We start from the raw sequence: 21,506 nt of genomic DNA, 5'->3' as shown, positions 1-21,506 counted from the left end.
ACCCAGGCCACTTCAGGCACATGTGCCATAGGTTCGCCATCATGATCCTAGCTAATGTAGAATAGAAGCAGCACGCTTGGGATAAAATTGGGCTTTGGTTTTGCTTATGACAGAAACACGTACATGTTTCTTTACTATTATGAGGAATTGTTCCATGGACCATGAATAGAAGTAAGGCTGGTAATCTGGTTTAATCTATTCTTTCTAAAAAAGTATTTAAGTTAGAGTTTCATTTGAGCAAAGCCATGCATGGGCAATGAAATTTAAACCTCATGGAGTTATTTGGTGAAGACCAGAGGTGGCATTCAGCAGGTTCTGACCAGTTCTGGAGAACCACTAGCAGAAATTTTGAGTTGTTTCCAGAACCAGTAAATACCACCTTTGACTGCCCCTGCCCCCATCTATTCTCTGCCCCCTGAGTCCCAGCTGATCAGGAGGAAATGGGGATTTTGCAGTAACCTTCCCCTGGAGTGGGTTGGGAATGGAGATTTTATAATATCCTTCTCCTGCCATGCCCACCAAGCCACGCCTAAAGAAACAATAATAAAAATTTTTGAATCCCACCACTGGTGAAGACCATGACATATGGGAGATTATGCTTTGTAATGCAAACATCAGAAGTTAAGTAATGAAATGACAAAGGAAAGAAAGAGAAAGAATGAAAGAAAAAGAGAAGGAAAGGAAGGAAGGAAGGAAGGAAGGAAAGGAAGAGAAAGAAAATAAATAAATATGTCATGTAACTATGAAACTGAGACAGGAAAAGAGACTAAGCACATTTGATTGAATGTGGTTTTATATTATAGAATGGAAGTGATGAATGCATACAGTAAACTAATGAAAAAGCAAAACAAATATATGCCAAAGTATAAAGTTGTGATATTAATATTATTATGGCAGTATATGAAATTAAGAATTCATGAGTTGATAATAGTTGTATATTACAATTCATGGTGATGATAACAAAAAAAAAAAGGAAAAGTTTTGAGAAGAACCGTATTCCAATAAATGTAGTCCAAAGAAAAAAGTTACTTTGTTACGGGACATGAAAAGATAGGTGGCAATGAGATGAAAAAGAAGGGATTCAACCATTCAGAGACCAAAGAGTTAAAAAAAATGGGGCAAAAAAAGTTTATGTGCATTGTTTCTTTAAAAAAAAAATAAGTCAAACATATCTGTCCATGAATACACATGGCAAATGCAAGTACATATCTGAAAGTGACTGTTTTTGATGAAAGATTAAAATAATTAGTGATGGATATAAGGATTTTAAGAGATCCTGAATGTAATGTCAAGAGGAGATAGCAATCCAAAGTAGGGAAATTGTGTGATAAATCTTTGCCATTCAAATAAGTATCACCTAACCCACTTTACATATCCAACCTAATCAGCTAACACTTTTTAAGATATTCTCTGGAGTGTCTGAAAACATAAAGGGGAAAAAAAAATCTTCGGTTGAATCAATTTAATCTTAGATCAAAATAAATATATTTAACGGTCTTTAAAAGTGTAACCATTAATATGGGATGCTTTAACTCATCATCCCGTACCAAGGGCTTCCCAGTCGTAACCCACCACTGATCTGAAAGCTCAGAAAACTGAACTTCTGGTCCAGGTGACCGACCCAGATTGAATCCTGCAACATTATTCTGGGACACATATATCCATCTTCTTTGTGAATAGTTGTTAATCAAAATGGCTAAGCCCTAAGATATGTTTTTATTTCCACTAATATATACTTAACAGAGCCATGTCTTATTGCAGCTCTTTCTCTTGTGGATGAAATGGAATTTCCTATTTTTTTTTTTAAAGGTAGCTTGATATTTTAAACCACCCAATTTAATAGGTATCTGTCTGCGAAGAACATCAAAGTCGCCCTTTTACATTCTACAGATCTAACAAAGACATCTTACTGAACTGAAAAGCGAAAAATGTACAATATTTTTGTAGGTCAAAGACAAAAGAAAAAAGTGGAAGTTGAAATAGAGGAATGCAGGAAAAAGTATTTAAGTGGTTTGTATGGAAAAGATTGTAATATGTGGTAAAATTGAAATACATTTTAAATGACATAGGCCAAGAAAAAAATGAAGAAAATAAAGCTATACTTGCTGTAATGTTGAGGTATAGTAAAGTTGAAATGTAAACATAGAAAAATGTTATGGTATAGTATGAAATATGTTATAAAGCGCTCCATGGCAGAGGACCTAGTTATCTGCAGGATCGCATCCTTCCACATACGTCCCTGCGACCTATCCGCTCACACAGGGAGGGGCTCCTCCTGGTGCCGTCTGCTAGGCAATGCCAGCGGGCGACACCTAGGAGTAGATCCTTCTCTGTGATGGGCCCAACCCTCTGGAATGACCTCCCCCCAGACATTCGAACTACCACCGACCTCCGTTCCTTCCGGCAAAAGTTAAAGACTCACCTGTTTCAATCAGCTGGCCTGGCACTTTCTTAGTTTTATCTCCCAGGGATTTATTTTATTTTAGGGTTTGGGGTTTTAATTGTGATGTTTTTAGGATTAGAATTATTTATTTCTTAGTACAGCCTATCTCCCCTCCAAATGTATCTTAATATGTAGCTTAAATGTATTTAATTTTATGACTGGTTTTATTGTATTGACTGTACACCGCCCCGAGTCCCTTTTTGGGAGAGGGGCGGTCTAAAAATCTAAGAAATAAAATAAATAAATAAATAGATTCAGTATAGGACGTGATTTTGTAAAAACGTCTTAAATTAAAATATTAAGCAAAACACAAATACACACACTTTCATTGTATAGATACAAAAATTATGGAATAAACTTATACTTTCCCTAAAATGACATAACTTTTAATGAGAAGTTTTGACATACTTAATTGCTAGAAATAACTCAAAATCCCCAGCTGGTATAAAAGACAGTGGCTGCAGTAGTGTTTCATCGGTGAATGATCTTCACAGAGGTTTTTAACATTAGTGTGAGAACGGTATTTAACCCTGATGATTGAAAGGAGCCTATTTTTATTCCCTTTGGCCAAAGAAAAAACTGCAGGGAATTGGTTTATTCAGTATGTCTAGAAAACTGTTTGACAGTATGCTAGTAGAGGAAGGGATACCAAAGAATGGAATGGAAAGGAATTTGGAATGGCATGTCATGCTCTTAAACCAACATAAACAACATTAAATTTGGGAAGTTTAGTTCAGCTTTTTGCAGAGGAGACAGTATGCAACATGGATTTTTGCTCTTTCCTCAGCAAGTCATTGAAAAATGTACAATGAGAGAAAGGATATGTATTGTGCATTTGTCTTAAAATGTATGATAAAATGAATAATTTAGGATTTCAAAATGTTTTCTACAAATTTGTAGCTGAAGATCAATTGCTAGGAATGGAATAAAAATCAGCGTACGATGGAAGCAAAGTGCATATTACAATAAAGCTCAGTGTACTGCTCAGCTTTGAACAAAGAATAAAGCAAGGATATCTGATGTCTGATGAGTAATTTTATGTATTTATAGATGTGTGAAGAATGCTTGTAATGATCTTTGAGCTGTGTGGTTTAGAACAATAATGTATGCATGCAGAGTATGCCGTGTTATTGGCCAAGAACCTGAATAACCCAAAGCAAATGTTAGACAGATGCATAAAGCAACAAGCAATCTGGATTTGAGAATTAATGTACCAAACACCAAAGTATTTGTGTTTGACAAGAAAAATAAGAGTACATTGCTTACAGGTTGTATATAAACGGCAAATTAGAATAAATATATAACTTTTTGTATTTGGATAGACTATTAACTAAAGATGGGAAAATGGATAAGTAAATGTTTAAACGATGCCTGTGAAAGCTAGTGGATAGTATACCATCTATTGTGAGAACTTATTTTTTGTTAAAATGAGGAAAATGGCTGCAAATGAACATATGCTTCTGATTATTTTATGATACGAAAGTAAACCTTAAGATCATCAGCAGAAACAGTAACTAGACTAGAATAGAATAGAAAAGAATAGAATAGAATAGAGTTTGAAGTGACCTTGGAGGTCTTCTAGTCCAATCCCTTGCTTAGGCAGGAAACCCTATCCTATTTCAGACAAAAGATTATCCAATTTCTTCTAAAAAACTTACAGTGTTGGAGCATTCACAACTTCTGGAGGCAAGTTGTTCCATTGATTAATTGTTCTAACTGTCAGGAAATTTTTCCTTAGTTCTAAGTTGCTTCTCTCCTTGATTAGTTTCCACCCATTGCTTCTTTGGAGAATAGCTTGATTCTCTCCTCTTTGTGGCAGCCACTCAAATATTGGAACAAACTGAAGTTTGATGCAGTAAAAATGGGGACTCAAGAAGCCCTCCACCATAATTAAATAAAATGAAAGCTGAGAAGAACAAAAGGCAATATATTCATCATGTATGGAAGAGGTATGATCAAGGGTAGCTTGCAAGTATAGAAAAATATGGAGTCGGTGAAGCTGCTATTAAATAATTAGTGTTGGATGTCCCAAAGACATTATACTTCTCATCCATAGAGCTTCTTCAGTCATGGCTGAATGATGGAGAATGGAAGGATTTATATTTCTTGCAGTCAGACTAGATGACTGCGAGAAATATAAATCCTTCCATTTTCCCTCATTCAGCTACAACTGAAGAAGCTTCTTGGGCGAGAAGTGAAATTCTTCAAAGAAAAAACAAGGAAGTCCAGTTGCCTTTTGAAAAAAGGACTTTTGGGGCAACCATATCCTGGATGATTGAGAATCTCCATAGACATTGGGTTAGGTGTTCCTCCTTACCTCCTACCCTCAATTTATTTTACTTCCTACTCATTCTTTTTTTGACTTAGCCTTATTGTTTACCCTGAAAAGGTACTTGAATATTGCTAAACAAAATTCAAAAGACCTTGAGGAAGAATTATAAGAACTGAATCTGCTTTCATTGGGGATGGCCTGAGGAATTATCCTGGAAACTTGGAAGTCATATTTTGGCATATATTAATGCAATTCGTAGCTTCTGATCAGTAGGTCATACTAATTTTTACAGTTGCACTAATCATTTACTATAAAACTTTTTTTTAAAAAAAAATTACAAGCTTCTATAATTAATTTTGCAGTTTCCTGAATAAAAAATATAAGGTCTTTTGAATGGGATTTGCACTTTATATCAGAAAAACATAGGACACTTTAGATTTTTTTAATACTGGTAGTCCTTCACAATTGAGCCCAAATTTTCTATTGCTAAGTGAGACAGTTGTTAAGGAAATTTTGCCCCATTTTATGACATTTCTTGCCAGAGGTGTTAAGTGAATCACTGCAGCAGTTAGTAACACATTTGTTAAATGAACCTCTCTTCCCTATTGACTTTGCTTATCAGCATCTGTATTTTGATCACACAACCATGCTGCAATGGTCGTTAAGTGTGAAAAACAGCCATAAGTCACTTTTTTCAATACTGTTGTAACTTTGAATGGTTGCTAAATGAACTGTTGTAAGTCAAGGACTACCTGTGCTCATTTGCCCGATGAAAAATTGCTTGAAAAAATTGCTAGTCGTTCATTGCTGTACTGTTCTAATTTGCCAGCAATGGAATACTACTTTTCTCTCTTCATTTGGCTACTGTTCCCCACCACCCCTTCTAGTTAGTATAGAATAGAATAGAATAGAATAGAAGAGAAGAGAAGAGAAGAGAAGAGAACAGAACAGAACAGAACAGAACAGAACAGAACAGAACAGAACAGAACAGAACAGAATACTTTATTGGCCAAGTATGATTAGACACACAAAGAATTTGTCTTTGGTGCATATGCTCTCAGTATACATAAGGAGAATAAAATACATTCATCAAGAATAAAAAGATATAACACAGTGATAGTCAATGTTACTAATAAGCTATCAAATCATACTAGGAAACAAATGAAAACAATATAAATTGAAAGATACAAGCAGCATGGTTATAGTCATGAGTGGGAAGGGATAGATACTAGGAATGAAGAGAAGAATAATAGTAATATAGTTGTAGTAAATTATTTGACAGTGTTGTGGGAATTAGTTGTTAAGCAGAGTGATGGCATTTGGAGAAAAACTGTCCTTGTGTCTAGTTGTTCTGGTGTACAAAACCCTATAGTGTTGGTTTGAGGGCAGAAGTTGAAACAATTTATGTCCAGGTTGTGAGGAGTCTGTAGATATTTTCACAGCCCGCTTTTTGACTCTTGTAGTCTACAGGTCCCCAAGGGAAGGCAGATTGATAGCAATTGTTTTTTTCTGAAGTTCTAATTATCCGTTGAAATCTGTGTTTGTCTTGTTTGGTTGCAGAGCCAAACCAGACAGTTATAGAGGTGCAGATGACAGACTCAATAATTCCTCTGTAGAACTGAATCAGCAGCTCCTTGGGCAGTTTGAGCTTTCTGAGTTGGCGCAGGTATCTTTGGATGCAGAAATGAACTTACTTTCTTTGTTTGCAGTTAAGTCTGTGGATCAGATTTATTGTAAATTTTAACTTCCTTTTTATACGAGGCACAGGAACTGTTGGAAGTGTAAGCAGAATGATTAAAACAGCTTTTGCCCCTGCGTGTATCTGGTGTACCAATCAGGGTTTATGGTCTTTTAACTTTTTCCCCCTATGGTTATGCTTTAATCCCTTTAAACGAATAAATGTTATCTGCTTTGGTATCTCATTAACTGGAGAAGAATTACATGCTCCACAATAATTAAGCACCAATAATACTGGTATGTCAGTGCCTTGAACACATGCCTTATAGACATTCACATGTCTTCCTGCAGGCACCCTTATCTCATTTGGAAAAGATACAGTATGATGTGTTTTCCTCTTTAAAGCTCGTTACTTTAAACCTGGTAGGTCTCTGAGGAGCAGGCTGAGTTATATTTTTAGTGGAAAACGAGACCAAGGAGCAAATTTAAATGAAATGTTTATAGAGTTCACAAGGAACTTCCCCTATTTCACATACAGCAGTTTTCTTGGTTCTGCAACCCAGCCATTAATTGTTATTATGAGATGCTGTAATTCCTTTTGCTCCTTGCAGTGCACTCCTGGGTCACTGACCTGTGCTCCATTTTCCCATTAGTACTAATAAGTATTATGAGATAGTTGTGGCAGGAGTCAGATGTAAGATGGCTTTGCAGCTTGATCAACATCACAGCAATCAAGGGACTTCCTTTTACAAATGGTTTAGTTCCTTTGCTAAGCAGACTACGAGGTATTATTTAAAGCAAAAACCACCACCCCTACCACAAGTCACGACACTAGTTACATTTGTTGGGGTTAGGTAGTTATAATTCAGTTTCTCGGTGCATCTACTGTTTTTTTGAGGTGGCTGAGTTTAATTACGGATTGAGATTATGCTAAAGGAGATTGTGCTAGATAGAGGTAGATATTTCTCTCTCTGCGCCACACTGAGAATACACCTACTGAATAAAACTCCGCAATGGCAACAGGAAGGGCATCCAACTATTAAAACACTCTGCTAGCTCCATTCAGTGGCCCAAACTCCACCTCACAAGGGATTATGGGGTTGTTAAATGAAAATGAAGATGATTGTGCTAAATGAGAACACCTCACTGGTAGGAATTAAGCTTTGCAGTTTACAATAGGATAAACCCTTAAATAAGAATTGTATTTTAGACCAAGGTTCCCCAACCCTTGGGCCGCAACTCAAAAGCCTGTTAGGAACTGGGCCATGCAACCAACAAGCAAGCGAAGATTGATGCACATACGCAGGATCTAGGTTGCGGGCAAAACCATCCCTCCCATGTCTGGTCTGTAGAAGACTTCCTTTCCCCAGAAACCAGTTTCAGAACGGTTGGGGACAGGTCTTTTAGACAACAGTATTACATGGCGCCAACCTTTATGTGTCCTTGAAAAATCACAAATTGACTCAAGTAAACTGTGGTTCTGTTTATGATGTTGAAGCTTGTCAAGGAAATGTTTGTGTGGCCCAGTTCCTAACAGGCTGGTTTATTACAGTGTGTGAATTACATCAGTGGATGAACAGATAATACGTATGTGGATATTCCAGCCTCAATCCCTGTGTTCCTGTCCCAGAGCATTGGATAAAAATCCTAAGCCCCAAACATCTCACAATTCTAACTATCAGAGTACACTTCTTTGGCTGTGCTTGCTTAAACATAGCTTCCTATTAATCATGATTAAAGCAAACTATCCTGTGGCAAATAATAATAGACTTAAGGATGCTATCATTATCCTTTGGAATCAGAAGTTCGTAATAGCAATAGCATTTAGACTTATCTACTGCTTCACAGTGCTTTAGAGCCCTCTCTAAGCAGTTTACATTGTCAACATATTGCCCCCAACCATCTGGGTCCTCATTGGACGCACCTCGGAAGAATGGAAGGTTGAGTCAACCTTGAGCCTGATGAGATTCGAACTGCCAAATTGCAGGCAGGCAGCAGAAGTAGCCTGCAGTACTGCACTCTAACCACTGAACCACTGCGGCTCTCATCATGGTCAATAATTGATGGTTACTGATATTCCCTCCAATTTTGATGGGACAAACATCCACAACAAACTGAATGGTGTCCACAGCAACATTGGAACCATAGGATGGAGGGATAATAAATCCTTCTCTTTCTCTTTTCTTCCTCTTTCCAATCTCTACATGTTTGGAGGTTAAAAACCAAAAATGAAGCAAGGGAAATGTTATTCTGTCTTGCAGTATCCTGCTTTTTCCAAGAGGACTAAATACTAACCATCTAATAGGCAACACGCTGAGACACATATATTGATCTAGAGGTAATTTCTGCCATTTTCAACTAAAATATCACCAATAGAAGTGCACAAAAGGTCATTTTACCCACCCTTCAAGATGGGATGTTTCTTTACTTGTTTTATTATTAGTTTGAGATGAATTGGGATCAAAGGCACAGAAAGAACGGAAATGGATATAATAGTTGAAGGTAAGTGGCCTGAATATGCCTTTCAGAATGCTGTTTGATGCCTTTAACGGCTGCTAAGTAGATATGAATTCAACAAGTGCAGGCCTTTCTTAACACGACAATGCAATAAAAGGGGGAAATTCATCTCCTGGGTTCTTATCGGTTATGTACCAGTCAAAAATTGCTGCTTTAGTTTTCATTTAGAAGGAGAATCACATTTTCAGATATAGTTCAAATACTACAAACCTCAATACCTCCCTTATACCATGATTTATCGGGTGCCTCCGCTGGTGTGTGGGGTCAGAGCAGTTGTCATTTAAAAATTCACTTCTGTGTTTGGTTTTGCACTTCTACATTTCAGTTGTAAGCAGTAGTTATTGTTGTTGTTTTTTTGACACAATGAGAGCCTGTGTGGTGGCCTGTCGGCCGCTGACCCCTCCAGCAGCCGAATCAGATGAGGAGGCGTGGGAGTAAGGATCAGCATCAAGGCAACCTGAGAGCTCTGAGGGGGAAGAGGGAATGGAACTGTCAGAGAGACAGACAGACAGACAGACAGACAGACAGACAGACAGACAGACAGAGGCAGAATGTGGGCCATCCATCAGCCCTCAGATGTAGAGTCAACAGCCCCCAGGTCTGGAGGTGGCTGATGAGGAAGAGGAGGAACAGCTGGGATCAGTGCCTGACATGTGGATGCTCCGAAGGGAGAGGAGAGGAGAGCAATGGAAATCTGTGGGCCGATCCTTGGTACAGAAGAGCCACTGCTAGCAAAGTCCCATCCTAGCATTGGCGATAAAAGGCAGGGGTATAGATGAATAGATGAGGCAGACAACTATTCATCTCCCTGCGAGACAGATGTGTTAGCCTGCTGTGAGAAAGAAACTTTTTTCCAGTGCTACTGACCAGTGGTGGCATTTATTTTTATTTTTTTACTGACATTCAGTGGGTGTGGCTTTGTGGGCGTGGCAGGGGAAGGTTACTGCAAAATCCCCATTCCCTCCCCATCCCGCTGACCTGCTTTCCAGCTCCATTCTCCTGTTCAGGGCAACAAAAGAAGATCAGCTGGGAGGTTGAGAGGCAGCGGGGCCGGGGCCAACCTATTTGCCGGTTCTCCAAACTACTCAAAATTTCTGCTACCAGATCTCCAGAATCTGTCAGAACTGGCTGAATACCATCTCTGCTGTTGACGCTCCTAATAAAGGAATCGTTGATTGATTACAGAAGGTTTGTCTTTTTGGGGGAGCTGGGTCAAAACAGCCTGGGCATTGTCCTAAAGCACTGTCCATTTGTTCATGGTTAATATGAGGATGTTTGAAGTGTGCAAAGAATTTTAGCTTTTGATGCCAATGAGTACGGATTTGAGTAAGCCATAACTCAAAAAGTGAGGCAAGAAAGGACAACATCTTTATTGGAAGAGGTTCTTCTGGATGTGTCGTGTGCATTTGATGATCATTATCTCCACCTCTAACAGCATGTTTTATTGAAAGGTTATGGGAATCGGGTGAAGATTTGTGGAATTAAATATGGCTCCTGTTTCTCTCCCCAGCAACACTGAATTGTGAAACTGGGTCTCCATCTGAAATAAACATGGAAAGAGATGTTACTTTTTGCCTCAGGCCATAAATATTTTTTGGGGGGATGGGGGGAAATCGTACAAGTGCATTTGGTTGTATTTCTCAGTCTTCTCTTCCACTGACAGTACTTTCTAATTTTCCATGATTTTTGATGAAATGATGAAAACAGAATATTTGATGCATAAATCTTTTAATGTTATCTTTGGACTGCTGTGCGCCTCTTGCCTATCCATGTTCTGGTACCCTTTATGGCTCTCTTCTGATTTTTCTTTTGTCCTTAGTTTCTTTCAATTGTCATTATATGCATGAGATTTGTATTCTTTTCTTTTTAACTTGGTGCTTGGCTGCTTTTTAAAAAACTGAATGTTCTGTGATTCTACTGTATATCAGCAAAGAGAAATGTCCCCTTGTGATGCATGCAAATGACAGAAACACATTAGCACGAAGAAAGAGTAAAAGAAATGCGGTGCTGAATTTTAGTTATTTTGGTGTGTGCTTTCAAATTATAAAAAAGATGTGGTAGGTATATCTGAATAGTGTCTTTCATGGCCTTTTGAGTTTCCTTCTGGAGCAATTAGAAAAAAAGAAAAAAAAACAGAATGCTTGAGGAAAACAGTAGCCATTTTCATTTGCAAAATGTGATTAATCTTGCACTGGTTAATGGTATTTTTGTCTCCTGACACCAAATGTTTTTAAGTCTTAATTCTTTTATTCTTATGAATCGGTTTGCAATGCCTTGACCTGCTAAAACGGTAATGAATTTTGTGAAAGAAGAAACCCTTCCAGTGTTTGGTTTTTAATCCCTATTTTGGTATCTCTCACTTTTAACAAGAATGTCAGCAGGTATTCTAAAGTTCAAAGGGATTTTTATGTTCAGAACTGCATTTAAATTATATACACCGGCCGGGATGAAAAAAAAAAAATCAAGTCCTTACTTAGCATTGGAAGTTGTTAATTACGGTGGCTGGATTTATGAAATTCAATTTGCATGTGTTAGAATGTTTCTTTTAAACAAATTCCTTTTAAAAAAACCTTTATCTTGCTTTTTCAATTTGGAAACTCTGTAATACAGACTAAAACCTAAACAATTGTTCTCTGAAATTTATATTTTTAGTGCTTGAAATAAATTTGTCAATTCAGCAGATGAAAACATTCCTTGGCTGTTATTTTGTACATAACAGATTTTTTATTATTATTTTTTCAATTAAAAATATCCGTGTTCAGGTTTAATATAATTTCTGGACTGCATATTTGCTTTTTTACATAGAAGTTGATTAAAAAGCATTTCAATATTCCCATTGAGAGATATTTCACTGGAAAACACATTTTCAAGATAATAAGATAATAATTACCTATCTCCCTCCTGGAAAGTTTTTTCTTGAAACATCTTTGGAAGTTTAATATTGATTTTTTTTCCTTCTTCTTCAATCTTGTATATTCTTGAATTGTCTTTTTCCTCCATTTTCTCCATTCTCAATCCTAGGTCCCCTAACAAAGAAACAGACAGATGATTTAGGTGCTAACGAAGGTGCAGAAGATGAAGGTATATTTTTTCCCCCTGCCAAACTGATTTGCATGACAAGGATCCCCTTTGAAAGACATTTTTCTCCCTTCTTTTTTTTTTCTTCTTCTTGTCTTCTTTTGAAGATGTGGGTTTTTTTTTTAATTCCCATTTTTGATGTGTTTTGTCTTCTTGCTTGTTGTTACATATTTTATTTTTTTTAAAGAAAGAATGTTGTTAAGTTCTTTAAATAACTGTTTTGGTTTTTAAAGGAGGGTGTTTTATTTTTCTTTCCTTGGGACTGACTTTTGGTGTGTTGCATCCCGACTGAATTTTGTCCATGGTAACTAACACACTCTGGAAACACACTCCGTAAATCTTCTTGCATGTTTTCTAACCTCTGTTTTGATCGATTTCACTCAATATCAAGGCAATGTGTTTTGTTTCTTTTTGTCACCCACTTATTTCCATTTTTATAGAAATGTGTTTGAAAGTGTGATAAATGCTGTTATAAAAATGTTTCCTAAGCAACCATATTGCTCTGATGCTTCACATCTCAGTATCCTCAATGCAGTTTTACTGTTGTATAAAAGGAAAATGAAAGGAAACAGAGATCCTTATGGAGAACACTTTCTTCTTCCAATTGGAGAACAGTTACATGAAATATTAGACGTCTGTTTGTCATCTATCTATCTATCTATCTATCTATCTATCTATCTATCTATCATCTTCTATCTGTATCCTGCCTTTATTATTTTTACAAATAACTCAAGGTGACAGACATATTCAACACACCTTCCTCCTCCTGTTTTCCCTACAACAGCAGGTGTCAGGCCTGGAAGCCATCTTTTGCATTGGGCCTTCAGGCCTGTCACATTCAACACTGTGGGAAAATGGGAGGCGGAATTCTATGGGAGATATATAGTCATAATAACATTCCTTTCTCAGAGAGTCAAGGACATCTTGCCCTGAACTTGGAGAGGTGTGACTGGGAGGCATCTCCAGTTGGGATGCTGCCTGAATGGGCCATATGATGGACATGTGGGTGCTGGGCAGGGACTTGGACTTTCATTTGGGTGGAGAAAACCTGGAAGCTTTCAGATTCGGGTTTTCCGAGATGTGCCTATATGACATCTCTAATAAAATGGAACTTTGAGGAACTTGAAGCCTCAGAGTCTTCTTTCGTTGGTGTTACTTGGAATCCTAACAGCAGGTTTGTGAGGTCTGGTTCCTTAACCACTGGCTAGGCCAAACTGGCTACTCATTAACAAAAAGAACATTCCTCTTCTTAATGATATAAAAACTATTCTGAAGGAATGGTGACTACATGGTCATAACTACTGAGTTTTCTTGACAAAAGCATGGAAGTGGTTTCTGTCAGAGTTTGTTGCACAAATCAAATCCAGAAGCACACACAGATAACTGATTCAGCTGGATTCATTAACTTCTTTCTATACATAATAACAGATAAGTAAATGTACAATACCAACAGGTGGGTCTTCCAAGTAAACACAAGGCAGGAGAGTTACAGGCAAACACAATCAGTTAGTTTCATTTCAGCAGACAAGCCCAGACAGACTGCTAGTTTACTTCTCAGAGCAGCAGACTACTTTCTTCTTAAGTTTCTGTTTCAATTCTCTGCACAGACTCAGATCTGTTTAAGATCCCGTTGGCTGACTTAGTTGCTATGCCTATTCATTGGCTAACCTTGTTCCCATGTCTGTCTCAGTCATGAATATTTTTACAGTTTCTTTTGACTTCTGGAATGTTTGTTCAAGTTCCAATCTAACCAACCTCTAGTATTCATCCTTAAACTAACCAGACCTGGCCCGGTGAGTTTCAAAGTCTAGGCAAGATGAATAAGGTCCTGCTACCTACATGAGACTATAGGAATAATAGAGCTAGAGCTTAATGGTTATTAAGATAAATAAATGATTGGTATGGTTTCATTTGAAAAGTCTCCTGAGACATTTTACTTTTACTAGCATCTTTGTATTACGCCTCTTCATCCCCTTCCTTTCTGGGATCCTGGAACAGACCAGCTGTGTGTTTCTTGTCTGACGCTCAAAATTATTCAATTATGTGTTCAGACTGTGTGTGTTTGTGTGTCTGTATGTATCATTTCTATTTCACATAGAATTAAATAAAATACCGAGGAAAAAATGCTTAACTAAGACACTGTAATATATTACTCAACCTAGAATATATTTTGCTACCTAATTTTTTTCTCTCTGAAAGAATATTTTGAACACAGTTAATTTGTAAAACCTGGCTTTTCCCTGCTTTCAAGAGCCCTCCCATGCACCCATGAACTCCCAAATTCCACTGTGTCATTAATTCAAAGGTTGACTGAAGAAGCTGAGTTATTTATCCCTTTAAATAAAAAGAATAAATTGAAAATTGAGGGGGTCAAAGGAAGAGAGATAATTAGAAAAGTGAGTTAATTTTCCCATTAGTGCAACCACTGGAACCAAATTCATCTTAGCCCTCTCTCATTCAGGTCAAACTGTAATATGGTCCCGCCAAGCTTCTATCTCTAAGTCTGACACTCTTTAAGAGATCATAGGCTTTGCAGGAATCTTCCATTCAAAGCTTGGGCTTAGGATATCAGCATTCCAGGTTTGGGGACTTAATTCTTAGTCTCTACAAAAACTTTAGGGTCATTCTTTTTTGATGTTAGAGGAAGAAAACTGTGCTTTTTGCAGCATTTCCAAGATGCTGTTGTTAGTTGCGAAGTCATGTCTGACCCATTGCGACCCCATGGACAACATTCCTCCAGGCCTTCCTGTCCTCTACCATCCTATGGAGTCCATTTAAGCTCACACCTACTGCTTCAGTGATTCCATCCAGCCACCTCATTCTCTGTCGTCCCCTTCTTCTTCTGCCTTCCATCTTTCCCAGCATTAGGCTCTTCTCCAGTAAGTCCTTCCTTCTCATTAGGTGGTCAAAATATTTGAGTTTCATCTTCAGGATCTGGCCTTCTAAAGAGCAGTCAGGGTTGATCTCCTCTAGGACTGACCTGTTTGATCGCCTTGCTGTCCAAGGGACTCACAGGTTTCAAGATGCACATACAGAAATGGAACAAAAGTTGGACTCAGTGATTTAAAATTATTCAGGTATATGTAGATGCCTAAGGTTTCCTATAATCATTAATTAATGGGTGATGAGAAAATTGAATAACCATTCTGACATTACATAAACAAACAAAACAACAGCATTTTCAAAGCTAGATGCCCTCCTGTCACACACATTTGTTTAAAACATGAAACACCTTACAGAAAGTCCTCATTTCATGAGTGCCTTGATTAGCAACCCTTTGCAATTACATAGTGAATGAAAAAGTTACTTTACAACCAATCCTCGCATTTACAACCTTTCCAGGTCTGCAAAGCAAAGGAATGTTGAAGTCAGTTCTTCAGCACAGTCACAGTTTCACTTAGAGACCATTTCATTTAACAACTGAATAACCAATCCCAATTGTGATTGTTATAGTACCGTGATGGCAAACCTACGGCAAAGTTGCGTGCAGAGCCATGTCGCCCGGCATGTGCAGCCTTGCCTGTTTGTCTCCATGTTTCTGGAGCACATGCATGTGTGATCATTAGCTGTCCTTTGTGCATGCAGCAGTGCTGAAAACTGGTGTGTGCATGGGCACCAGCCAGTTGTTGGGTGTGCATGTGCACCAAAACCCAGAAGTTTGGCTTTTCTGGAGCACGATCCCTTTGTGCACAACGCAGTGCCAAAAACAGGCCTGCACATGCGTGATGGCGTGCTAGATCCCAGAAGTTCAGCTTTTCAGAGCATAGCCCTGATGAGCTTGCACCCACACATGTGACATTTCCACGCAACCTTTTGCCACTTATAATATCCTGGAGCTGCATGGAGTGACTGAAAAGCAGCCAAACATTTCAAACCAAAAGAGAGAGAGAGTGAAAGGGGGGACGGCGACGGATTGCCATGACTCTACTTTCAGACAACTCTACAACTCTACAACTTGTCATTGTTTAGACGTACTGTAAACAAGCCTATGATTTGGAGCCACAGACCTAATGTGACATTTCTCCAAATGGTCTCATAACTACAAAAGAAAACTCAATGATCACATTTCTGTTTTCCCCCTCCTTTTAATTTTATAGAAGGGAAAAATGAAAGTAGGGGTCTTGTGTTTCTGACGCTTGTCTTTTGCCACTTAGAACATCTTACGTTGCATGGAGTGATCGAAAAACAGCAAAGTTTTTCAAACCAAAGAAAAGAAATTCAGTTACCCTGTCTCAGCTTCTAGATAACTCTCCTTGGACGGCAGAGAATCTTCATCTTCCTAGGAAGATATTAAGTCTAAGATAAAATTATTTATTTTTTAATACATACTCTGCCACTTTGTGTCCAGAATACTCAAGATGTCCAATAATTTAAAATAAAATAAAATAATTTTAAAAAATCCTTCAAACAACCGTTAATTTATTTATTAAGGTAAAGGTTCACCTCGCACATGTGTGCTAGTCGTTCCCAACTCTAGGGGGCAGTGCTCATCTCTGTTTCAAAGCTGAAGAGCCACCACTGTCCAAAGACGCCTCCGTGGTTGTGTGACCGGCATGAATAAATGCCGAAGGTGCATGGAACGCTGTTACCTTCCCAACAAAGATGGTCCCTATTTTTCTACTTGCATTTTTACATGCTTTCAAACTGCTAGGTTGGCAGAAGCTGGGACACGTAACGGGAGCTCCCTCCGTTATGGGGTGCTAGGGATTCGAACCACTGAACTGCCGACCTTTCTGATTGACAAGCTCAGCATCTTAGCCACTGAGCCACTATAATTTATTTATTAGTATAGCTCAAAAAGCCTGTCTGAAATGAAAGCAGAACAAGTGGGGCCCAATCCTACCATTGAGTCCATTTGAAGTGATGATGATGATGAAAACTGCATTCTCTTCCAGACTCACACTTGAGTCCTTTAGATTTCACAGCAGTTTCCATGTTTCCCCTTGAGCGAGAAGTTTCTCTGGCAAAATAAACCGTTGGATTTTTAACATTCCCCTTTTTTAAACAATGCTCTTCTACAGACCACCACAGAGGATGACACACCAAGGCTTATGAAACAGATTAGCTCAGTTATTTAAAAGACTCACAAGCCACAAATGTTTATTAGATTGTTGAAAACATTCATGTTCTTACAGTCTCACATGAATAGCAAAATAAAGAAGTTGATCTGTTCCAGACAGGCCACTATAATTAGACAGCGACTACATTAGCTTTGTAAATTAGTCGGTACACAGACCTATCCTAAGGTGATGCCTTTTCAGGTAGGAAAATACCTTCGGGATCCGACTCACGCATTTAAAATTATGTTCTCTGTTGCTTTTTACCCACAGCCACACTTTCTTACACATTCTGTGACAAGTTATTAGTTATTTCCATAACCCTATTAACATTCAAAACTCTGAGAGCAATTCCCTCATTAACACTGGCCTTTCTTATACTATCAAAAATTAATAAATGGATATTGTGTGATATTAAGAGTTCCTAATCCTAGTTTTTATTTGGCTCGCAGTTTGGGAAAGGCTGCACTGTTTACATATCTTGTTGAGAAATTACTTCAAAGATAAACTCTTCATCCTTCAGACTGTCGTGGGTTTTCTAATTTGTCACATAATTGTGGGGCAGGCACTAATAGCTAAAACATCTGTCAGATTCACCAGTACCTTTCACTCTTTGGAGAAAAAAGACGTAAGAACATCTCTGCACAAAATAAACTTAGCTGGCAGTGATGGGATAAGTATTAGAAGTCATTCAGTCCTTTTTATGAAATTGATTGGGTGACACGTCTTCTATTAGTAACAGATGACCACTGAAGTTGGTAATAGTGAAGTTCTCTGAAGTTGTGACCAATTATCTTTAGAGGTTTCAGAGTATTTTTTTTAAAACTTTGAGAAATGGAGCAGAATATTCATTTCCGCCTTTCAGAATATTAGTTCACCAAATCCTGTATCTATATCTATCTATATATCTTTATCTATCTATCTATCTATCTATCTATCTATCTATCTATCTATCTATCTATCTATCTATCATCTTTATCTATCTATCTATCTATCTATCTATCTATCTATCTATCTATCTATCTATCTATCTATCTATATCAATAGATAGATAGATAGATAGATAGATAGATAGATAGATAGACAGACAGACAGACAGACAGACAGACAGACAGACAGACAGACAGACAGACAGACAGACAGACAGACAGACACACACACACACACACACACACACACACACACACACACACACACACACACACACACACACACACACACACACACACACACACACACACACACACACACACACACACACTATATATATATATATATATATATATATATATATATATATATATATATATATATATATATAGTTGCTTTTTGCCTAAACAATAAAACTTTCTTAGGTTAATTCTGATGCAAATAGTCACAATTGAGAGACTATTTGCCGTTACAATAGTGATGGAAAAGGGCAGATCCTTATACGTGTGACTGCCATAGCATCCCTGAAGTTGTGTGTTTGAGATTCAGGCACTTCACAATCGGTAGTTGATTATAACCATCACAGCATCCTTTAGTCATGTAACCGTCCTTCGCACACTTCAAAGCCAGCATCTTTTCTTTGTACATCATTCTTATTAAAACTTTTAAATAAGAGTAATCAATAGAAAAGTAAAATCATCAACTTGCGGTCACGTCACGCCATGTTTAATGGCCATGGGTGACTCCCTTAGAACCATGGCACAAGTGAGGTCATAAGTCCATTGGGGTCATGAACTATCTCACTTGATGGAGTTGATGGTTTGATTTGTGGTCATTCTTTTTACAGTGTGTGCAGTTCTAATTGCTGGATTAGTAGGAAAACACGTAGGAGATTATTCTGAACAAATTGTGCTACCCTGACTTTTCTGTACCTATAGTTTCTCATTATTTTCTGAATGAACTTGCAAATCATTTGGGGAAAAAAGATCATAAAATTATAATTGAGAACAGTGACCCAAGCTGACAATTTGGGCAGATGTCTCATCATCTATAAAGAGATGTAGAATCTTCATCCATCATTGCACTTAGATATTTATTTTGGCTGAAATAAAGAAAGGAATTAGAATTTATAAGAGACATAAATGAGCTCACTTGTATTACATAGATTTGAGCTAAAAAGGGGGCACATGTTTTCTATCTTGTCCAACCATCCTATCTTCCTCTCCTAGTCCTGTGAGACACAAATATACAAGAGAAGCTTTGATCAAACTGTCATGACCAGTTTCTACCATTTGCTATGGACAACCCTACCTGAGATCTCTTTGTCCCTTCCACAAATTATTGTCATTTTTGGAAGTTCTGCTGTAAATTATAAACAAGCCTATGATTTGGGGGTGTAAATTCTTATTCTGTATAAAAAAAAGTTGTATCAGTGAATCGGTCAGACATCATATCCTTTCCTCATTTTGGAATACTGCTTTACTGTTTTTAAACCAACTCTGTAAGAAGAGGTGGACTGTTTTTCTTTCAATGTTCCTTTATTTCTGTTCCTTAGTTTAGGTTAATTCTGATGCAAATTAAAAAATGCCGATATCTCTATATCCAAAGAGTATCAAGAAAAGCTTTGAGCTGTTCCCTGAACCCAGTTCTAATCAGATATATATCTCAATTTTCGTTATAGGAGGGTCTCTTCCAAGATTCTTCCCAAGCTGACATAGAGTTGACATTTACTGATTACAAAAATTGTGGTAGGATCTCAATATTACTCGGATGGGAGAACATCTGGAAATCTAGGGTTCAAAGATCAAGTGGGAACATCTCTCTTTTTCTCTCTCTCTTTCTCTCTCTCTCCCTCCCTCTTCCTCTCTTTTTGTGTGTTTGTGTGTGCATGTAGAAAAGCAAAACAGTTTGTGAAGAAAACTAAATGGGCATGTCATGAAGTCATCAGACATCAAGATCAACACATAGAAGAGTTTATATTCATTGTCACACAATAATGCAATACAGTGTTTCTCAACCTTGGCAAATTTAAGACGTTTGGACTTCAACTTCCAGAATTCATTAGCCAGCCATGCTAATTTCAGGTTAATTCTCAGTTTTGCAGCTACCTTCCTAAAAGAGTATTAGAAAGAACATATAAAATTAATTACCCTAATTTATTGATTGTAGTTAAGATTGAATAGTATGTTTTCTGTTAGAATTGCTAGCATGACAATGGCAAGGAACAAAGTGCGCTTTGAGAGCGTATCTAATTTGTTTCACATTTCGAATCTGAAGCAAGACCCCTATGAGTTGGCATGAAAAAAATGAGAATAATTGTATTTTTGGAAACTTCTAAACAGAATTGTGTGTGTGGGGGGGTGTATTAATCTGAAGCACTCAGTCAATTTCATGCTTCAGGATTCAAGTACACTTTTATATTGCATGAATGGATGATACAAAAAGCCTTAGATCTGTTTTTATATCCATGAAAATATCCCAAGTTTAAATTTCACATTATTTGAGCTTTCATTTTGCTATTGTTTTACATTTCCCTCCTTAGGGAAGTTTGCACTGCATTATCAGTGTATTACATATTGCATTAGTAATACTTGAAGATACGGGAAGAATAACTTCTGGCAATGCATTCGGGAATGAAGCTCCCATATAAATTTAAGCAATGAAGAGTCTTCCAGCATTTCTATTGTCTGGTAGTGCATAATGTGAAGTCTTCTCTAAGTTTAATTACTGTTTTTTTTCTTTCCAGAAAACTTCCTTAAGTCTAAAACCCTTCTTGCATATTTCAATATTTAAATTTATTCTAGTGGTAGTTCATCAATCATCAGCTTGAAAATGGGCTTAACATAAATAGTACCATGGCTTGTTGGGTCCTTGGTGCTCTCTGAGCTTGGTGATCTTCTTGCAGACTTTTCATTACCAAACTACGGTAGATAACATCATAGCACTGATATTTATCTATTTTCATAATGAAATATCTGCAAGAAAGCCACCAACCTCAGAGAGCACTAAGGATCCCATAGTTTCACATTGAGCTACAAATATTCTCTTTTATCTTATTTATTTCCTTGCAAATCAGGTCAGATTTGTCTTTAGTCTAGATGGACTTCTCCTGATGGGGTGTCATCTGGATTTACTGACTAGAATTTCTGAAGGTTGTGGTTCTAACATAGCTAGAGGTACGTGTCTGATTGATAGAAAGGCAATTGGTCCAAGCAAGACGACAGAATGTGTCTCTTCCATGAACTAGAAGACTAGAACTAATTTGACTAATTTCCAATGGCCTGTAATGAATCTCATGCTATTTTAAAGTGGCCACCTTGGATTTAATTAGTTTTCATTGGTATCGTTAGTGTCAGGATTCTGTAATTCATACATGGAACAGACAGTGGGAAAAGACTGGTTGCTTACAGTATATGGTAGAGGATCCATTAAACCATCCAGGAAGCTCTGAGCAGAGATTTGAAAGTTTGTGGTTTCAATTTTTTTTTTTCTGGACTTCTCAGATATATCAAATCTTACAATTTGGGGGTGT

The 21,506-nt window shown here is 37.5% G+C and overlaps 1 protein-coding gene across 4 annotated transcripts in view; it reads left to right on the top strand.

Moving 5' to 3' along the window:
• Positions 1–21,506, top strand: part of NLGN1 (neuroligin 1) — an 835,713-nt gene that overhangs the window by 425,177 nt on the left and 389,030 nt on the right. For 3 of the 4 annotated variants that reach the window (XM_081953454.1, XM_081953453.1, XM_081953456.1), the window contains one exon: positions 11,931–11,990. The exons of the other annotated variant lie outside the window; for it this stretch is intronic. In XM_081953454.1, the coding sequence (XP_081809580.1) occupies positions 11,931–11,990 (60 nt within the window). The remainder of the gene's footprint in view (positions 1–11,930; positions 11,991–21,506) is intronic. 4 annotated transcript variants of the gene reach the window in all.

Source organism: Natrix helvetica (assembly GCF_964273705.1).
Source record: "Natrix helvetica genome assembly, chromosome: 5".
NCBI lineage: Eukaryota > Metazoa > Chordata > Lepidosauria > Squamata > Natricidae > Natrix > Natrix helvetica.
The sequence above is the reverse complement of the archived record's forward strand: the minus strand, read 5'-3'. Positions and strand labels throughout refer to the sequence as shown.